This window comes from Equus caballus, chromosome 13, assembly GCF_041296265.1.
Source record: "Equus caballus isolate H_3958 breed thoroughbred chromosome 13, TB-T2T, whole genome shotgun sequence".
Lineage (NCBI taxonomy): Eukaryota > Metazoa > Chordata > Mammalia > Perissodactyla > Equidae > Equus > Equus caballus.
The window spans coordinates 4,899,556-4,919,007 of NC_091696.1; the positions used below are offsets into that span (position 1 = coordinate 4,899,556).

Consider the following 19,452-nt stretch of genomic DNA (forward strand, 5'->3'; position numbering starts at 1 on the left):
CTGACTCACCGCCTGACAACTTAGATGATGTCCTTCTGCGTCTCCTCCTGCCCCTGGGCTTATCCTGGGGCCTGATGGGGGCCCTCCCTCCTGGAGCTGCCAGGGCAGCCCTTAGAGGGTGGTGGGGTGGGGACGGCACTCCAGCTGCCAGCGTTCCTCCTCACTCTGAACCTCCCCCGCTCCCTCGCAGCTCGGGGAGGACTCTGACTATGACAAGTTGAGCGACATGGTGAAATACCTCGACCTGGAGCTCCACTTTGGCACCCAGAAGCCTGCTAGTGAGTGGCTGAGAGCCCCGGGGAAGCCCAGAAACCAGGTCCTCTGTGGGAGCTTGGGGTCCCTGAGGTCTGCACTGAGTGCCATTGTCCCTAACTTCTCAGAGCCTCAGTTTCCCCATCTCAAAATGGAGATAATAATAATAGCTGGCATTTATCGCATGCTTACCAGATGCCAGACACTCTTGCTTCTAAACAAATCCTGTGATGACTCTGAGGTAGGGACTGTGATCACCCCAACTGACTGCTGAGGAAGCGCAGAGAGGCTAGGTAATTTACTCAAAGTCACACAGCCAGAATAAGGTGGATATCTTAGCCCTTCTGGTCTCTTCTCCCCTTACCCCTCTCTGGGTACCTCTCTACATTGGGTGGGGCTCCAGGCAGCCAGGGATACTGTGTGTGGAAGGTGGTCCTGGGATGGAGGAGAAAGGCCGTGTCCATCCAGGAAGCATCTGAAAGGTCGAGAGGTGGTTGGGTCTCCTTACTCGGCCAGCTCAGTCCTAAGGCCCAGGGGAGAGAGGATAGGATGGGGGACAGGCACCACGCATGCTGAGTGTGTTAGACTGGATCCGAAAGTCCGTGAGTAGGAGGCTGAGGAGTGAGGGGAGTGTGGACACCTGGAGCTGATTCAGTCAAGGCCTTGGTCAGGGGGCATCTAGGCTGTTGGGTGTGGCCACACCCCTCCTGGGCCCTCCCATGGCGCCCTCAGTCCAGCCTCCCCTCATTAAACCATCAGTTTCCCTTCCAGAGCCGGTGCCCGGGCCTGAGCCGTTCAGGAAGAAGGAGGTGGTGGAGATCCTGTCCCATAAGAAGGCCTACAACACCTGTGAGGGGCTGGGGAGTCCAGGGGTGGTGGGGGGCAGGAGTCGGCCCTCCATCTGGGCCTCAGATCCTCGGATCTGCCCCGGTGGATGACAGATCAGGCCATGGGGGCCCTGACACCTGCTGCCTGGCTGGGCGAAGGCCCCCTCCCAGGTCCCACAGCCAGCCACATCCCACCTGGGCGCAGGTGCCGGCCTTGGCTCCGCCACCTTGTTGGCTCCGCCATCACTGTGTAATCGCCTCCCCAGTTCCCGCCTCCCCTCCAGCCGCATCCTCTACTTTCCCTCTCTCAGGCCCCTCCCTAGTTCCTTGGTCCCACGCCCACAGGCCCCTCTCAATTCTAGATCTACCTCCTCCAGAACCCCGCCCTCGCCCTTTGATGGGTCGCGGGAGGGACCCTCTCCATCTCTGGCCCGGCTCCTGCCCCGCCCCCTCAGGCTCCACCCAATAGCCCAGGTGAATCCGAAGCCCCGCCCACTCCTGCCCGGGCCCCGCCCCCGGCTCACCTGGCGGCCCCGCCCGCAGCCATCCTGCTGGCGCACCTGAAGCTGAGCCCGGCCGAGCTGCGGCAGGTGCTCATGAGCATGGAGCCCCGGCGCCTGGAGCCCGCGCACCTGGCGCAGCTGCTGCTCTTCGCGCCCGACGCCGACGAGGAGCAGCGCTACCAGGCCTTCCGCGAGGCGCCCGGCCGCCTCAGCGAGCCCGACCAGTTCGTCCTGCAGGTGCCGCGGCCGGGACCCCGCCCGGCCGCCTCCATCCGGGCTCCCGCTATGTCTGGGGGCTGCGTGGGTCTCGCTCCCCTACCGCCCCCGCGCTCACAACTCTCAGCCCCAGTTTTACACCTGTAATGGCCAGTTCCCGCCCGGGGTCCAAGGTAGATGGGAAGGGTGCCCCCCAGAGGTTATGCTTGTTTTTCCTAAGGGAATACGGGGCCCAGGCAGCCAGCTAACCGTCACCCCAGGCTGCGGTGGGGCAGTGGGTCTCCTGGGGAGGTAGGGGGAATGCACGAATCCTGGCCCTGCCTTCGTGGCAGATGCTGTCGGTTCCTGAATACAAGACGCGCCTGCGCAGCCTCCACTTCCAGGCCACCCTACAGGAGAAGACAGAAGAGATCCGGGGCAGCCTGGAGTGCTTGCGCCAGGCCTCCCTCGAGCTCAAGAACAGCCGGAAGCTTGCCAAGATCCTGGAGGTCAGGGCGCACCCCCTCTCTGGTCACTGTACCTGCCTCTCTGTCCCCGGGGCTTCCGGTCTGGAGGCCCATCCTGATAGGCCAGGGGGTTAGGGGAGCAGGGTAAGGACCTAGGCAGAACCCGCCCACCTTCCTCTCCACAGTTTGTGTTGGCCATGGGCAACTATCTCAACGATGGACAGCCCAAAACCAACAAGACCACAGGCTTCAAGATCAACTTCCTGACGGAGGTGAGGGGGCCAGTCCGCAATAGTCAATTAGCTTGGTCTACCGTGGAGGATGGGGAGGCCAGGCCTAGCCCAAGTCGTGGCAGAGGGAGGGAGAGAACATCGTGACCAAGGAGAGCCCTTCCTCCAGGAGGAAGAACTGGCTGCCTGCAGGCCAGGATGTGACTACAGCAAAGGGCGGGAGGGAGGGTGTGTGGAGATGGAGCTCCACTTGGTACATTCTGTGCCCTCAACACCCCCACCACTGTCAGGCCAGTCCTACCCCCAAAAGATCCAGGATCCACAAGAGGACAGCTCAAATACCCAGCCTTCCCCCTGTGTTTCTGGGACTTTTCCCCAGGGTGCCTTTTGTTGTTTTAAAAAAGAGGAAGAAAAACTTCATTTGTAGAAATGAATGGTTTAGGATGTCTGAGGCTCCAGTGGGCCACAGATGGTTCCAGAAAACCAGAAGAGGGAAGATCTGTGAGGGATGCTCCCCACCTTCCCTGGGGTGAGAGACTCTTGGGCTGTACCTGCTGACAAGGGCAAATTCACAAGGACAGGAAGACCTGGGGGGCCTCCCCTAGCTGGGGGGGGTCTCAAAGATGTGGGCCAGGGAACCTCAGCTTGTGGGGAGGCCTATGGCATCCCACAGATAAGAGCTTCCGAGGAAGGAATGCTAGTAATTGATTTATAACTTGGGAGTTGGAGAGGGTCAAGGGCCAAGAATGGATGCCGTGGTGCGGGAGAAGCAAGACCAAGAGTACCTGGGCCATGTGACCAGGAATCTCACGGGGTCCTTGAGGAGGATACATGTTGGGGATCACTTGCAGCTAAACTCCACCAAGACGGTGGACGGGAAGTCCACCTTCCTGCACATCCTTGCCAAATCCCTGAGCCAGCACTTCCCCGAACTCCTGGGCTTTGCTCAGGACCTGCCCACCGTGCCCCTGGCTGCCAAAGGTAGGCTGGGTGGACGGGTGGGAGGCAGAGGCCCTGGCATCCTGGGCTTGGAGGGCGGCCCCGTGAGACTCCTGTCCCCTTCTCTCCAGTGAACCAACGGGCCCTGGCCAGCGACCTGGCTGACCTCCATGGCACCATCAGTGAGATACAGGCCGCCTGCCAGAGCATGTCCCCCTCCAGCGAGGACAAGTTTGCTGTGGTCATGGCGGTATCCTCTGAGCAGCCTGTCCCAGTACCCAAGTGGACCCTGGGGTGGTCAGGTAGCTGGCTATGACTCCGGTGGCCACTGTAGACCATAACAGTCTCAGTCGCAGCAGAGATTCTGGGCAGAGGCTGCGGTGCGTCCGGGGGTGCTGGAAGAGCGTCCGTCTTGGGTTGTTTAGAATCTAAGCACTTATGCCAAGTCTATGTGCAACTGAGGAGGCACTCTTTCAACTGTCCTAAAGCCACTGCCTTGCCCCATCTGTCCTCATAGGTGGCAGAGCACAGACCTAAGTCACAAGATACAAGGAGAGGCCTGTCAGGCCCTGGCCAGCCAAAGGCAGTCAGGAGAAGAGAACATTCTCAGTGAGCACAAATAGTGACAAATGCTACAGAAACAAAGGGAGAAAGAGTAAGCCTAGAGAGTGACAGGGAGCTACTGTAAGTGGATGGTTGGGGAATAGGAGTGGGTGACATCTGAGCAGAGCCAGCTGGGAAGAGAGCTGCCCTGCAGAGAGAGAAGTCAGTGCAACGCCTGAGGCTGGACTGCAAGTGGCAGGTTTCAGGACCTTGGACGGCAGTGGCACACAGACCAGAGCCTCTGAACAGGGCATGGTTGCCAGCTGAGCAAAGGGCCTGGGGCAGACTGGAGTGGGGCAGCAGGGCTGCTATCTGAGGTCACTGCCCGGGAACCTGGGGGCACCCTGAAGGCCTGCAGTTTCCTTAACGGAGGCCCGTCAGTCCTTCCTGGAGACGGCCCAGCCAGTGCTACGGGCTCTGGACGGGCTGCAGCGGGAAGCCATGGAGGAGCTGGGCAAGGCGCTGGCTTTCTTCGGCGAGGATTCCAAAGCCACCACCTCCGAGGCCTTCTTTGGCATCTTTGCGGAGTTCATGAGCAAGTTCGAGGTGAGCCTCGGTGGGAGGCCTAAGGGGCCCCTTAGGAGAGGTCACGGCCAGAGGTCAAAAGAGGGGGAACTTTCTCAAGTCCGGGTTGGGAAAGGGCCCCCAGCGAGTGATGCGCCCCGCCCCCCCCCCAACCGGGGCAGGGCCGGTAGGTCTCGGCTCTTTGGGTGGGGAGAGGAGGCAGGGCGGGTGTCAGGGACCCCTTGCGACCGCTGATCAAGCCCCTGCGCACGTGCTCCTCCTTCCCCAGCGAGCGCTCAGCGACCTGCAGGCCGGGGAGGGCACGCGCAACTCGGGGATGGTCTCACCTCTGGCCTGGTGACGGCGGCAGCCCCGCGCCCTCTGCGCCCCGAGCTCGGAGACGGACGCCCGAGGCCCGGCCCGCGCCCGCCCCTGGCGCCTCCCGCGGGGCCCTCGGCCACCCTGCGCCGCCGCGCCCCCCGCGCCCGCGGCTCCAGCTACCTCAGCCGGCGAGCTCCGGCCGCCCGCCCGCGGAGGTGCGGGGCTCGCCCGGGCGCTCCTCCCGGCTCCGAGCGCTGGGGCTCGGGGCGGAGCGGACCCCGAGGCCGGCCTCCCGTGCGCCCTGGGCCCGGCCTTTCCCCATCGCTCCGCCGGCTTCCTGCGCCTCCCCTGCCGCGCGCCCGGGCCCTCGATCAAGTGCTGGCTCCGGACGTCGGGGTCCCGGGGAGCGGGCGCTGTGACCGGCCGGGGATTGCGAAGTGGCCGCGGCCCCTGGGCAGCGTCTGCGTCCGCCCCTCGGCGGCTTGGCCAGAGCGCGCCCGGCCCCGAGGAAGGATGTCTGAACTGCCTTTCTGAGCCTGCTCTGAACGGCCCGGGGGACGCCCTCGCGGACGGAGCAAGGACCTCCCGGAGCACGGACCCTGGAGAAGGAGCAGACCCCCTTGAACTGCCGCACCAGTGGGCATGAGGCCTGGAGGTCCCTCACCCAGCCCGGGCCTCCTGGGGCTGCTCGGAAGAAGGCAGGCAGGAAGGAGAGCCCCAGGTACAGGGACCTGGGGGCGCGCGCACCGCCCCGAGCCTGCGTCTTGCAAGCTGGAAGAAACTGCTGTTGGCTGCAGCCCAGAACGGCGACAGGCGGGAGAGAAGCCAGGCAGGGATGTAGGGAAGGGCTAGGAAAACTCTCCGTCGGACTGCAGAACTGAGGTTTCTATCCAGTGGACAAACTTAGATCCAGTTCAGAAGTGGGGAGTCCCGGAGTGGGATAGGGGTCATCGAGGTGGGGCAGAGAGAACAGAGAGATGTTTAGGTGGGGGATGGGTGGTGATGTTCCCTGGAGCAGGTTGGGTGAGTGGCACAGGCTAAGGGGGCAGATGACTCAATCCGGGACACAGTTGGGATTCCAGAGGCTCAGTGTGTGGAGCCCCTGGTGAGGACTGGGGTAGAGGAGGAGGTTACCTGGATTCTGGGAGCAGAGGGTGCTGTGGGCAGGGAGGATGTGCTGACGCGTCTCATCCGTTCCATTCTCCAATTGGCAACGCTGGGCGCCAGGCAGCGTCCATTATCTCTTTCCTTAACTTTCTTCCAGAGAAGTCTGAAATGGGCTTTAGGCTCGTCTCTTGGATTCTTTTTCTCCCACTACAGTCGAATGGCTAATGTTGCGCCCGCGTGGTATTTGGGACCCATTCAGGCCTTCCCGGTCTCCCACAGACCCCGCTTTGAGGCCATGTATGTTCTTTCCTTGTTCCCCACTCACAGCCACCCTATAAAACTGGCTAAACCAAAATGTGTAATTCAGTGGGGAGGGGGGGATGTGCCCAGATGCAGCTTGTAGTGTACATTTGTCCCCTGCAGTTCAAGCTAGGTCATTTCCATGAATTCCCAAAGCCTGTGTCTCTGAAAAACATGTCAGAAGGTGATTAAAATCCCCGTGTGAGATCCGTAGAGTTTATAGACTCTGCCAGGCTGTGAACGGGCCATCTTCCAGCCCTTGATAGCTCATATGGCATTTTCCTGCAAGTTGGAGACACACACCCTCTCCAAGGAGATCCAGCCCGGTGCCAGGGGGCACAAGTTGGCAAGCCAGGCACTAGCTGGCTTCTCTCCCTATCATGCCTTGTAGCTGTTATCTGCTTGCCACACGATGCTGTGTAACAAACTGTCCCAAAACTCAGTGACTTAAAATGGCAGCCACTACTGCTCGTGGGTCTATGAGCAGCTCTGATCTGGGTGGTTCTGATCTGAGCTGGCCCCAGTGGACTCACTTGGATATCTACAGTCTCCCCTGAGTCTAGGCGGCTTTGCCAGTAGTGTCGGGCTCTCTCTCCCACGTCTGGGGCCTTGGCTGGGACAGCTGGGATGGCTTCATGTGGCCTCTCATCCTCCAGCCAGATAGCCAGGATGGTTCACATGGCAGAGGCGGAGGTCCCAGAGAATCAGTAAACCACAGAAGACCCCTTGAGGCCTAAGCTCAGAACTGGCACACCATCCCTTCTGCCACATTCTATAGTCAAAACAAGTGACAAGGCCAGCCCAGATTCTCGAGGAGTGGAAATAGGCTCCACTCTTGATGAGAGGTGCTGCAAAACCACATTGCAGAGAGTGTAGATTCAGGGTCCGGCGGAGAATCAGGGCCATTTTGGCAATCGGTCTACCGTAACATGCCTCCTTGGCCGGGCACCCTGGTGCAGATCGCAGCCTCCTTAAACTCCTCAGAGGCCCCGGGCCTGCCTGGACCCAGCACAGCTCTGATTCCCCGTCCTCATGTGTCCTTCAGGTGGCATGCTTTTCACTCTCGCTTCCCTAGTCACCCGTGAGTTACTGGACTCCTCTCCAGATGCACTCAGTCCAGAGGGCAGTGCCTGCCTAACAACCAGTCTCCCTTCTGTTGGGGAAAGCTCCCTGTTCTTCCTTTTGGAAATTATCCCTCCCCTCCTCCCAGGCCCTGGAGTGTGCTGATTGGATAAGGATGGTCTCATGACTCTGGCTGGGTGACTCAGAGTCAATTCAAGAATCAAGTTAGAACTGTTTAGAAAGGGAGGCTCCCTTTCTTCTGGATGAATTGCTGGGTGTATAAAGGGTGGAGGCTCAGAGGGAGCTGCCAGGACTACCACGTGGAGGGCACTTGCCTGAATGTGAAGCCAATACAGGAGGGGAGAAGAGAAGAGAAGACCTCTCCATACATCTCTTTGTCCCTGGATCCAACCGTGCCTGAAGCAGACATTTGGACTTGTCAGTTTCTTTTTTTTTTTGTAAAGATTTTTTTTATTTTTCCTTTTTCTCCCAAAGCCCTGGGTACATAGTTGTGTATTTTTAGTTGCGGGTCATTCCAGTTGTGGCATGTGGGATGCCTCTACAGCATGGCTTGAGGAGCAGTGCCATGTCCACACCCAGGATTCGAACTGGCGAAACCCTGGGCCACCGAAGCAGAGTGCCCGAACTTAACCACTCGGCAACACGGCCAGCCCCTGGACTTGTCAGTTTCTAAGCCAACAAATTCCCCCTCCATTTGTAAACTTTTAAAATTTATTTTAATTTTTTGGCTTAGGCTGATTTGAATGGGTTTCTGTCACTTGCAACATTAAGAAAGTTGACTAATACGCCCGTCAACAGGTGGTTATAGATGTTCAGTCTTTTAACATCGTCAGCGAGCTCTCTTCATTCATAAATGCATTCGCCAACACTTTTCTGACTGCCTACTATGTGCCAGGCATAATGCTGGGTGCAAACATCTTACAGGTCAGCCTCTCTGAGTTTGGTTTCCTAGGGTTATCTTTCATGATGCTTCTACACCCGAGTCAGTCCAGAGCCCTAGATTTGAGCGAATATGTGTGCGCCATATGCCCCCACGTTCCTCACCAAATGACAAGCTGTGAATGCAAGCCCTTATGCCCTGGGAATTTATTTCTGGCTCAGTCGCGCTAACAAAACAACGTAGCCTAGTGACCCTCTGCCTTTCCTCGTCCCATCGGCTGTCTCCCGGGTAGCGTGCTCAATGTTGTCCACGTTTCATTTCATTCTCCTTTCACAGCGACCCTCGGAGGTGGGTTTTGTTATCTCCTTTTTACAAATAAAGTCGGAAATTCAGGAAGGTTCTGCGACGTGCCGGATGGAAAACTCAGGTCTGTCTTACATCAAAGCCCATCCTTTGAGTGAAAATAGCTTCTTTTTTTCTTTGCTTAACATGATTGTATATATCTCGGCATTCCAAGGCCACAGATGCTGGTGACTTCAACATAAAGCCCGTGCCTCTTTTTCTCCTCCCCTTCTCTTCCTCCGTGTATTGGTCAGCTCGGGCCACCGTAACAAAATGCCACAGATGGAGTGGCTTAGCCGACAGGACTTTGTCCTCTCACAGTTCTGGAGGCTGGAAGTCCAAGATCAAGGTGTGGGCAGATTTGGTTTCCAGAGCCTGCTCTCCTTGGTGGCAAATGGCCGCCTTCCCGCCGTGTCCTCACGTGACCTTTTCTCTGCGTGCACACATCCCTGGTGTCTCTTCCTCTTGTAAGGACACCAGTCCTGTTGGGTTGGGGCCCCACTCTTATGACCTCGTTTAACCTTAAGTACCTCTCTAAAGACCCTGTCTCCAAATGCAGGTATTGGGGGTTGGGAATTCCACACCCAATTTGGGAAGGGGAACAAAATTCAGCCCGTAACACTCCCTTATCAGGTGCCAAGGATGTGATAGTCCTAGTTTCGAGGAGGCCTCAGAGACCTCTGGATCGAGCTGATGCTTTAAAGAGAAAGGATTTTCCCCCCCCTTCTCCTCCATCTGCACTCTTCGGTGCACCTGCCCTCATCTCCATCCCATGGAATTCAGGTCTTGCCCCCAACTCCATTTCAGAGCTAATTCTCTGTCTGTCCTCCATTCCTGCCTCCCCAAGCTCCCAGGCATCTCACGGCATCAGTGGCCACAACTCACTCTCCCTGCCTCTTTCCTCTTCACCTGTAAACATCCCTCCCCCTTAAGCCCTCTAAGAACGGTCTAGACCCCGGTGACTGGCCCTCTCATGCCTTCCTTCAGAGGCACACCTTTCAGGGCTGTTGTCCACACTCGCTGCTTCTGCATCTTCACCATCCACTCACCTCTCAGCACACCGCCATCTGGCTTTCTCTCCCATCATCCCCAGAAACCTGCTATCGCCCCTGACAGGAAGCCACTGGGAGTGCTCGTTGGCCTTATCTTAATTGACCTTTATTTAAGCAGCACTGGGCACTGTGTACCCTCCCTTGGCAAATTCTCCCACACCCAGGCTTCAGCTTCCAGGTGTCTACTCCCTGACAACCCTGTCATCAGCTTGATTTCCCACTGTCCCAGCTTCTTCTAGCCTTGGCACACTGCAAGTGCTCAATAATTCCCCATTAAATCAAAGTGAAATAACATCAAGGTGGGAGGCTACCAAGTTGCTCAAGAAAATGACTGCCTCCTTTCTATAAAAGTTGGTCACAAGTATCCGAAACCCTGAAACAAGGCTGCAGAGTCGAGTCCACAGACGCCAGACAAGCAATGCAAACGTATGAAGCGGGCGGGTGTAAGACAGCAAGGACACAGGTCAAGGATGCCGCGTAACTGACACACAGGGACAGGGAGAGACAATGAGAGGGCCGGGCACCAGGGAGCTGGAGAGTGGGTGCCTTGTCCGCAGAGGGGAATCTCCAACCCCTCCAGCTTGTGGACGCACATGCGTGAAGGCAAGCTCTGTAACGCATGATCTTCAGGCTTTCTCAACAGAAGCTAGAAATCCAGATTTTTTTTTTAAATGTTTTATTTTTTTCCTTTTTCTCCCCAAAGCCCCCTGGTACATAGTTGTATATGCTTCGTTGTGGGTCCTTCTAGTTGTGGCACGTGGGACGCTGCCTCAGTGTGGTTTGATGAGCAGTGCCATGTCCACGCCCAGGATTCGAACCAACGAAACACTGGGCCGCCTGCAGCGGAGCGCGCGAACTTAACCACTCGGCTACGGGGCCAGCCCCTAGAAATCCAGATTTTTATTTAAAATGTCCTGATGAAATGTCGGCAACCAATTTACAACTTTAAGGAAGATTATCAGTTGTGAGCCAAAGAAATCACTCCTGTGAGCCAGATGGAGCGCAGCTGTGAGTTTGCAACCCCTGAAATAAAACATCTGTGCCACTTGACACATTCACACCACCTTGGGGGTTGGTGGGGGAAAGGGATGTGATTCGTTTTTAAATTTTAGCGAGGGAGCTGTGCTTAGGGCTCGTTGGCAGTTCTGGTTTCTGGGTGGAAAGACGCTGATTACCTTATTCTGAAGATGCCCTTTGTTTTTAGGAAATTCACCCGATGGGCACTTTAGTCATGGGAAGGCAGGACCCAGGCAGTGTTCTGGGGGGAAACTGTAAGGTCATCGTGAAACCAAATGCTGGTCCACAGACCAAATGTTTGGTCGTGCAAATGAACTGCATCTTCATCTCAACAGTGCCCCGAAAGCTAAGGAAAATATTTTCTCTAAAAAGAGTTTGACTGGATTCCTGATGTCCCCAGAGTTGAAGAAACACAGTGATTGTGTGTCCTTGGACCGTGTGGGGTGAGTGTGCAAGTTTCACAGAAGAAATGGATGTCCCCATTGTTAAGCATCCACGGACAGGAACAGGGAGCTGGACCCTGCTGGACCCTGAGAGCTAAGGGGAGAGACGCCCTGATGTGGAATGAGAGCATCAGCCAGGAAGCTCCCTGCCCCATCACCTGACCTTAGTTGTGTTGGTAGAACTTGTATGTATCAGGAGGGAATTGTTTCCGGGAATGCAAACCACTCAGGCAGAAGTGGGGCTCTGAGCATAGAAGCCAGGCCAGGGTGTCAGGCTGCCACTAGCACAGATTTGCAGCACATGGCCACATCCCTCAGGGATCCCCCAGAATCTCCTTGAGGAGGGAATCCCCAGGAGAAAGACCATACTTCCTGCCAGTTGGAGCCACAGCAGTCTTAGAATCACTGTGCTTTAAGCATTAAAAACTCCGTGATGACATTGTACACCCCAATCCGGTGAAATGGGTCATGTCAATTACTAGGAGATTCACTGCCCAGAAATAATCAGCAATGCAAATAGACATTGAGACACGTGGTTGTTCTTTGTGGAGTCAGAGGCACCCAGGATGCCCAGAACGAGGGGACCAGTGAAATAAGCTATGCAACAGTCACGTGTTGGAATGTAACACAGCAATTCAAATGTTGAAGAATTGTTAAGGTCATGGAAGAATGCTTATGGTTTAATAAGGAAAGAATAAAAATACAAAATTGAACGTAACAAGATGAACTCGGATGAAACAAGACTTTTGAACCGTCGATAAGGAGAGAATGCAGAAACAGGGCTAACTGGGGCAACCCAAGTTGGCCTGGACTGTTGATGTCCCCAGGTGTTGTCTGCCACTCACAGCAGAACAATGTTGATGCTGGGGAAGCGACTGATGCTAACTTCTATGTGATCGTCTGTCTGGGATGTGGGTTTTCTCCTCATGGAAATATAAACCGTACTATCAGTCATCCTGGAAAAAGGTGAGTCTTGGGGGCTGAAATGTGGAATCAGAGAACAGGTTTTGGACTAGACTGAAGGCCCCAATTCTGAAGCCAGAAGATGCCTGGAATGTTTTCAGTGGAGCTAATAAGCCTGCCCTGGCTACCTGGAGGGGGGTGGTGTGCTCTCTGGGTTGGCTGGGCTGGCCACGCCCTTGCCCCGCCTCCAGTACACCCAACGGACCCTTGGCAGTCATTTTCCATAATGTATGCCATTCCCCACTTGGCTAGTTTGTTGGACTTTGGACCCCTGGCTCAAGCTGGGCCAATCAGAATCCTTCCCCAGAGAATTTAAAATAAACTAGAGATTCCAGCCTCACTATGGCTGCCCTCTGGAACACAAGAGACGGAATCTTGCTAGGTGGGCCAGAGAAGCAGAGAAAACCAGTCTATGGAGAAAGAGAAGAGGGAGGGACATGCCATGTATCTGTTTTGCCATTTCTAAGTGTCTGTTATCAACCATTAAATCTACTTCCGGGGAAAATTATCCTCAGATTGTCAAGGGTCTTTAAGCAATCACTAATTTAATGCTAACTGGTGAAGGAGTCTGCAGAAAGTTGTTCTCTTCAAATAATTTCATATTATTCAAAAGTGTGTGTAGTGTGTGTATTGGGGCATTTACCTATATATGTACACACACACGAAGGAAATAATTCATGGTCCTTCCGAAGACATCACGGACTCAGATACGTAAATGCAGAAGTAAATCTCAGCCATAACCTCATTCAGAGATTCACATTTCACAGCAAACTTACATGCAAAAAGAAATGAGAAGAGAAAACGAAGTACAATTTTATAGCACTACGTTACATAGCAAACTGAAATGTATGTGGAAGCGTTTGGTGATGCTTAGTTAAGAATGAAACTTTATCTCATAAGCTGTAGAAAAGAGTGAAAATAAATTACAAACCTCTTAGGGATGACTATGTCAATATGAGCCAATGTGCTATATTTTTTTTACCAAAAAATAACTCAGAGGGGCCAGCCCAGTGGCGCGGCAGTTAAGTTCACACATTGCGCTTCTCGGCGGCCTGGGGTTCACCGGTTCGGATCCCAGGTGTGGACGTGGCACCGCTTGGCAAAAAGCCATGCTATAGTAGGCGTCCCATGTATAAAGCAGAGGAAGATGGGCAGGGATGTTAGCTCAGGGCCAGTCTTCCTCAGCAAAAAGAAGAGGACTGGCAGTATTTAGCTCAGGGCTAATCTTCCTCAAAAAAAAAAAAGTTCAGAAAGCCTACTCTATACCAAAAAAGATATGCACATACTATTTCCAAAATGGAGGGAGAGATGACAAGAGGACAAATTTTTCAAAGTATTTTGGATACTTTTGGAGTTTAACTTTGTGTTGCCCTGATACAAGGTTGTTTTATGCACCTATGTTTAAGAAGGAAAAGTTGTCATGTGCTTCCTCTGAATCTCTGTCACGTACAGAAAAAAAAAGAATAAGTGATAGCACCCCAGTCATATTGCTGAAATACACAGGTATATGCTCTATGTAAATATTTATACAATTTGGCAACATCTTACTACAGTATACAAATCAATTTGTTTTGCAGTGCTTGCCAATGGGTGGGCCAAATTAGAAGCAACCAGGACGTCCAAAAACAGGGGATCAGTGAAAGAAATTATGCTTGCCAATGAGTGGCCCAAAATATTAAGAATGTCTCAGATTTTTACACTTACCAATTGGTAGAAGTGTTTGTAATACGTAGTAATTGCAGAAAACACATTACTTAGTTGCCAAAACCTATCTAAAGATCCCCCAAATAAATAACATTTATACCTGTATCATGGGTATAGAGCCATTTCTCATTTGCTCAAGAAATTCATCCCAAAATCTTGATTAGCTTTTCCTTATACTAAGAACCAACTGATATTTCTGACAGATGCCGTGTAAATGGACAGTAACTAATAAAATGCTGATTCAGCAACTGAATTGCTGAGTCATAAGGGATTACTGGTATAGCAGGCATTTTTAATTTTGTCAGTTTCTTCTCACGCTAAGTGGAAAACTCCGTCCTGGGAAACAGTCAGGCCCGTTGTCCCTGGACTAAGAGCTTCTGCCTAATGAAAGGCTGGCTGCTGAGTTCTTGTGTTTTTGGAGGGCTCCCAAAATTTCCACCACTGCAGAATTCTTATCTTCACACCCTTCTGAATTATCACACCTTCTGGGATCATTTTCATTTTTCCACAAGTATCGTTTTTATTTGAGAATTTTTTGTAGTGAGAGTCTGTTGGTAGTAAATTCTTTCAGTATTTGCACCTGAAAATGTCTTTTTATCACCCATGTTCTTGAGAGATAGTTTTAGTGGGTAGACAGTTCTAGGCTGACAGTCATATTTTCTCATCAATTTGAAGATCTTATTCCACAGGTGTCTGAGTTCCATTTTTGGTCTTGAGAAGTCGGCTGTCAGTCCAATAATCCTTCTGTTGTAAAAAGTAACTGTACTAGTTTACTTGGGCTGCTGTAACAACTTACCACATACTGGATAGCTTAAAATAACAGAAACGTATTCTCTCACAGTCTGGAAGACCAGAGACTAAAATCAAGATGCTGGCAGGGTTGATTCCTTCTGCAGACTCTGAGGGAGAATCTGTTCCATGCCTGTCTCCTACCTGCTGGTGGTTAAGAGCAATCCTTGGCACTGCTTGGCTCATGAATGCACCATTCCGCCCTCCACCAACACATAGTGTTGTCCCTGTGTGTCTGTGTCTTCACATGGTGTTCTCTGTGTGTGTCTGTGTCTCCATCTCTGTTTTCTTTTATAAGGATGCCAGTCATTGAATTAGGACCTACCCTACTCCAATACGACCTCATCTTAACTAATTACATCTGCAAAATCCTATTTTCATATAAGGTCCCATTCTGAGGTTCCAGGTGGACATGAATTTTCGAGGAATGAGGGAACACCACCCAAGCCAGTACAGCAGATTATATGTATTTTTCTGTGTGGTTCATTTCAAAGTTTTCTCTTTGCTCTTGACATTCTTCAGTGTCTAGAAAGAGATTTCATTTGCTTTACCTCATCTGGGATTCGCGGGACTCCTGAATCTGAAAATTGGGATATTTAATCAGTTTTGGAAAAGTCTCAGTAATTATCTTTCTGAATATTGTTTCTCTCTCATTCTCTTAATTTTTTTCTTCCTTCTGAAACTTCAATTAGACATTCTTGTTTCTTTCTTTCTCTCTTCTCAATGTCTCTTAACCCTCTCTTTCAAACCTTCTCTTTCATGTTTTCTGTCTTTTTGCCTCATGGTGCTACATTCTGTTTAATATCTTCATATCTATCTTCTAGTTCACTAATTCTTTCTTTAGCTGTGTTTAATCTGTTTTTGACTCACCTATTGAGTTTCTAATATGAGTTATTATGGTTTTCTTTCATAAAAGTTCTATTTGGTTCTTTTTTCAAATATGCCTGACTATTTTTAATAATCTCTGGCTCCCCATGCACATTTTCCGTCCTTTTATCTATTTAAACATGTTAAACACATTTATTTCATATTCTGTGTGTCTGCTAATTCCGGTAACTGAAGTTTTTTGCAGGTCTGATATTGCAGTTTCTCATTTCTGCTGTTTCTATCTCACAGTGGCTTTTTTCCTTGTGTTTTTGTAATATTTTATTAGAAACTCTTATTCTTAGAATCTTGCTAGTGTGGAAATTCTTTAAAGTCTGGGTTTAAAATGCATTTCTCTTGGGAGGTATTTTGGCCACCCAGGTACTGTGAATTCCAGTCTGAAACTCACATGAGGGTGGGGTTGTATTAAGAATTCTCAGGGGAGATTTTTTTCTTTTTGTTCCCTTCACCCAGATCCAAGACTAAGACAAGCCCTTATCCCTCTGTGTGATTTCTCCCCTACTTTATTTACTGAGGGTGTCATCTCTTGAGGGTTTTATTTTATGTGGGAATGTCCAACACTATCCCTCTCTCATCTTGCACGAGCTTTTTCTCCTGTGTCTTTCTAAACCAGGAGCCATCAAGAGAAGCCCGCAGGGCCAATTTTGTATCCAGGGCTTCTTTCCGTCTCCGGATTCCTGCCCTTTAGTCATTCTGGTTTTTGAGAACATCTTACCTTACTTCTAGCTCAGCCATGTAAGATAGGTCTCTCCTTGTATGCTGGCCTCCCCAGCAGGATAGCCATATTCCTCATGGGGCATCTTAGGGCTTGCATAAGAACATTTCCGAAGAGACAGGAAGCAAAAACTACCATTCTCCTTAAAGGCCAGGCTCCAAGCCAGCACAGCATCACTTCTGTTTCATTCCTTGGGTTAAAGTGAACCACAGGCCCAGCCCAGACTCAGAGCAGGAGAGGACTACACAAGCACATGCATACCAGGTGGTTACTGAGGGCTACCACACATGATCATCCTCCCCGGTGCCCTGCCAACGCGGAGGCCCTGGCCAGCCCTGGACTCCATCTGCTGAAGTCCCTCTACCACAGCTGCCAGATAGTCCCCCTCCCATCCCACTGGCTGAGCTGGGGGTGGAGCCTTCAGACCTTTAAGAGGTCTCTAAATACCTTGTGAGACTCATAACCACTCGGCACTCTATCGTGAAGGGAAGAGGTGAAGAACTCACCTCTCCTTGCCGCTCCCCCAGGTTTTGCTGTGTCCAAGAAGCCTCAAACACAGACTCCAGCAGAACGGCCGTCCCAGGCTCTCCGCCCAGACCTTCCTGCCGGGATAACTAAGGGGCAGGCTGTCACAGTACCAGCCACTCTCTCCTCCCTCTTCATGTACAGGGAGGCCCCTCAAGGGCTCAAGGGATTGTCTGGAGCTGGGCTTCCACTGCTTCCCCCAGTCTCACCAAATAAGTCTGTATTTGCTGACACCTCATTTCAAGACACCGTCCAAATCCCCCATCCCACCCCACAATCGGCAAGACTCTGCAACTCCAGACCTCCCCCGGGAACTGGGGAGTCATTGGAGGGGGCTCCCCATCTAACGCCACATTTTCTCTGAGCTTCAGCTCCAGAGCACACAGTTCTCCATTAACTATGATTCTCTCCAAGTTTTGGATTACAGGTGACTTTTTTTCCCCAGTTATTCATACCTTTTTATATTTTTTAATTTTCTATCATGAGCATGTGTTCCTTTGTATTATAAAAAAGATATCATAAAAGTTTAAGAAGTACCATGGAAAAATGATGTTCAGAAAGAATTAATGATGAGGAAGAATGCTTATAATTTTTTAAATTGTTTTAAAACAAGATGCAATTTTACATTTTATATATATGCAGTGCATGTAAAAGAAAAATGATGTTACAAAATATCCTTCGCAGTCTATCTACTGTGAAGTGAACGAGCTTAAGCTCCAGCGCCCCTCACTTGCAGGGGCCACTTCCGAGGCCCTGGGAGGGGCTCCAACAATGCATTCAGAGAGTCATGTGTTCTTGCAAATTTTGCACAAGTGAGATAATTGAACCACATTTGGTTAGGATCACTGTCTCTCCTCTGCCTTTCCCTCCCTTGCCTTCTAAGTGTTAATGGAGAGGCCACAGGCGTTTCCGTGGTCTGGCTACAAGGAAGTTGCCTTGGGTACACATTCGGTTTAGGTTTAGTGGGATACATTTATGAGGTCCACAATCCTGTCCGTGTACAGTTGTGTGACTGCTAGCTGTCCCCATGTATGCATGGCTTCCGGGAATACTCATGCCAACTCACTTGGTGCAGACGCAAGGGCAGAGGTCATATCAAGACACAAACAGGTCCTAGAACACCATGCACTGGAGGTGTCAAAAGTTGGTCTCCCTGGAGGCAGACATTGAAATAGAGGCTGGGTGCAAGAGGTTTACTGGGGATCAATGCCTGGGAAAGGAAGGCAAATATCAGGCATGCAAGAGAATATCAGGAGGCTCCAAGTGGATCACCTGGGCTCTGCAGCCCTGCCTGCAGCCCTGCCTCCACCTGATGTGAGGGTCAATTTCCCCTGTGAAGATGGGGGTCCCTACACACAAGAAACACCAAGCGCTCAAGCAACAGCCATGGCTTACCGTCCCATCAGACTCCCATGTGGACTCTTTTGTGTCTCTTAGTGAAAGTGTCTCTCTTTGGGGACCAGGACGCTAGCCCTGCAGAGCCCAAAGTTGCAGCAGCCGAAGTGGTGGGATGTCGCTTCCAAGGTTAGGTTACAAAAAGACTAGGGCTTCTGCCTTGAGTGTACTTACTTGCTTACTTGCTTTAAGGGAAAGCCAGCTGCCATGTCATGAGCTGCTGTATGGTGAGGACCACATGACAAAGGACTGATGTCTCCAGCCAACGCCAGCAAGGGCTCATGGCCTGCCGACAACATGTTAGTGAGCTTTGAAACAGAACGTCCCCAGTCATCCCCCAGTCAAGCCTTAAGATGACCACAGCCAGGGTCAACACCTTGACTGCAGTCCTGTGAAAGCTCCTGAACCAGAGGCCCCCAGGTAACTGCAACCAGATTCCTGACCCACTGACACCATGAGATAATAAATGTTTGTTATTTTAGGCTGCTAAGTTTTGGGGTAATTTGTTATGCAGCAACAGATAACTAATATACAGGGCCACTCCTGCTTCCACTCCCTGCTTCCCAGGTCCATGCATTCTTCCTTCTGAAGATACAGTGTCATGCAGAAGTCTCTGATTTAGTGCACACACTATGTCCCAGGGGATGGCACCCCACTATGCAGAGCATTGCCTTTGAGCTGGCATTTCAGCTGTGCCTTCCACGGGCTGTGCCATCACATTCTACCTAGGTGGCAGCTTCTGGGTGGTGTGGCATGTGATGCCACCATGGTTCAAGGGGCCCCCAGCCCTCTCCCCACTTCCTTTGCTGAAAAGTGGGTCCTCCAGGGGGTCACAGTATTATGTGGGATCCCATGCTTGTTGATCAAACATCAATTAGCTCTGAGCTCGTGGTGTCAATAAATTTCTGCAGGCAGCAAAGGATGGTAGTAGCTGACTGGTACCCTTGTCAGAGGCCCATCCTTTTGGCCCCTGGGAACACCATGTTCTCAGATCATCTCCGTAGCTCCCTGTGGATCAGGCCCCTTGGCTGCCACATCATCCTTGCCAGTCATTATGATCATTGCAACCCTCTGGCTTTTGGCCTCTCTTGCAGGTTCCTTTCATCTCCAATGCTTTCCAAGAGCCAAGCTCTGTAACGGCTCCTCCTGTCATTAGGCCGGCCAAGGGAGGAGAGTCACCACAGAGCTCGTTAGTGGCACTGGTGCCCCTCTCGCCACTCATTCCTCCGGGAGAACTCTCAAAGTGCAGGCCCCAGGCCAGCAGTAAATTGTTGGGCTCCACTCCAGACCTACTGAATCAGACACTGGGGATGGGGCCCAGCAAACTGTGTTGTAACAAGCCCTCCGAGTGCTTCTAAGGCACATTCACGTTTGAGAACAACTGAGTTCGTGCCTCGGTGAAGGGTGTGTC

General features: G+C 52.0%; 1 protein-coding gene across 4 annotated transcripts in view; it reads left to right on the forward strand.

Moving 5' to 3' along the window:
- GRID2IP (Grid2 interacting protein) overlaps positions 1 to 8,779 on the forward strand; it is a 35,759-nt gene extending 26,980 nt beyond the window's left edge. For all 4 annotated transcript variants that reach the window (XM_023655234.2, XM_070230706.1, XM_070230704.1 and 1 more), the window contains 9 exons: positions 191 to 278; positions 1,024 to 1,101; positions 1,623 to 1,819; positions 2,131 to 2,286; positions 2,430 to 2,516; positions 3,326 to 3,455; positions 3,545 to 3,663; positions 4,398 to 4,562; positions 4,810 to 8,779. In XM_023655234.2, the coding sequence (XP_023511002.2) occupies positions 191 to 278; positions 1,024 to 1,101; positions 1,623 to 1,819; positions 2,131 to 2,286; positions 2,430 to 2,516; positions 3,326 to 3,455; positions 3,545 to 3,663; positions 4,398 to 4,562; positions 4,810 to 4,881 (1,092 nt within the window). In that variant the 3' untranslated portion in view covers positions 4,882 to 8,779. The remainder of the gene's footprint in view (positions 1 to 190; positions 279 to 1,023; positions 1,102 to 1,622; positions 1,820 to 2,130; positions 2,287 to 2,429; positions 2,517 to 3,325; positions 3,456 to 3,544; positions 3,664 to 4,397; positions 4,563 to 4,809) is intronic.
- Positions 8,780 to 19,452: the final 10,673 nt, after the last annotated feature.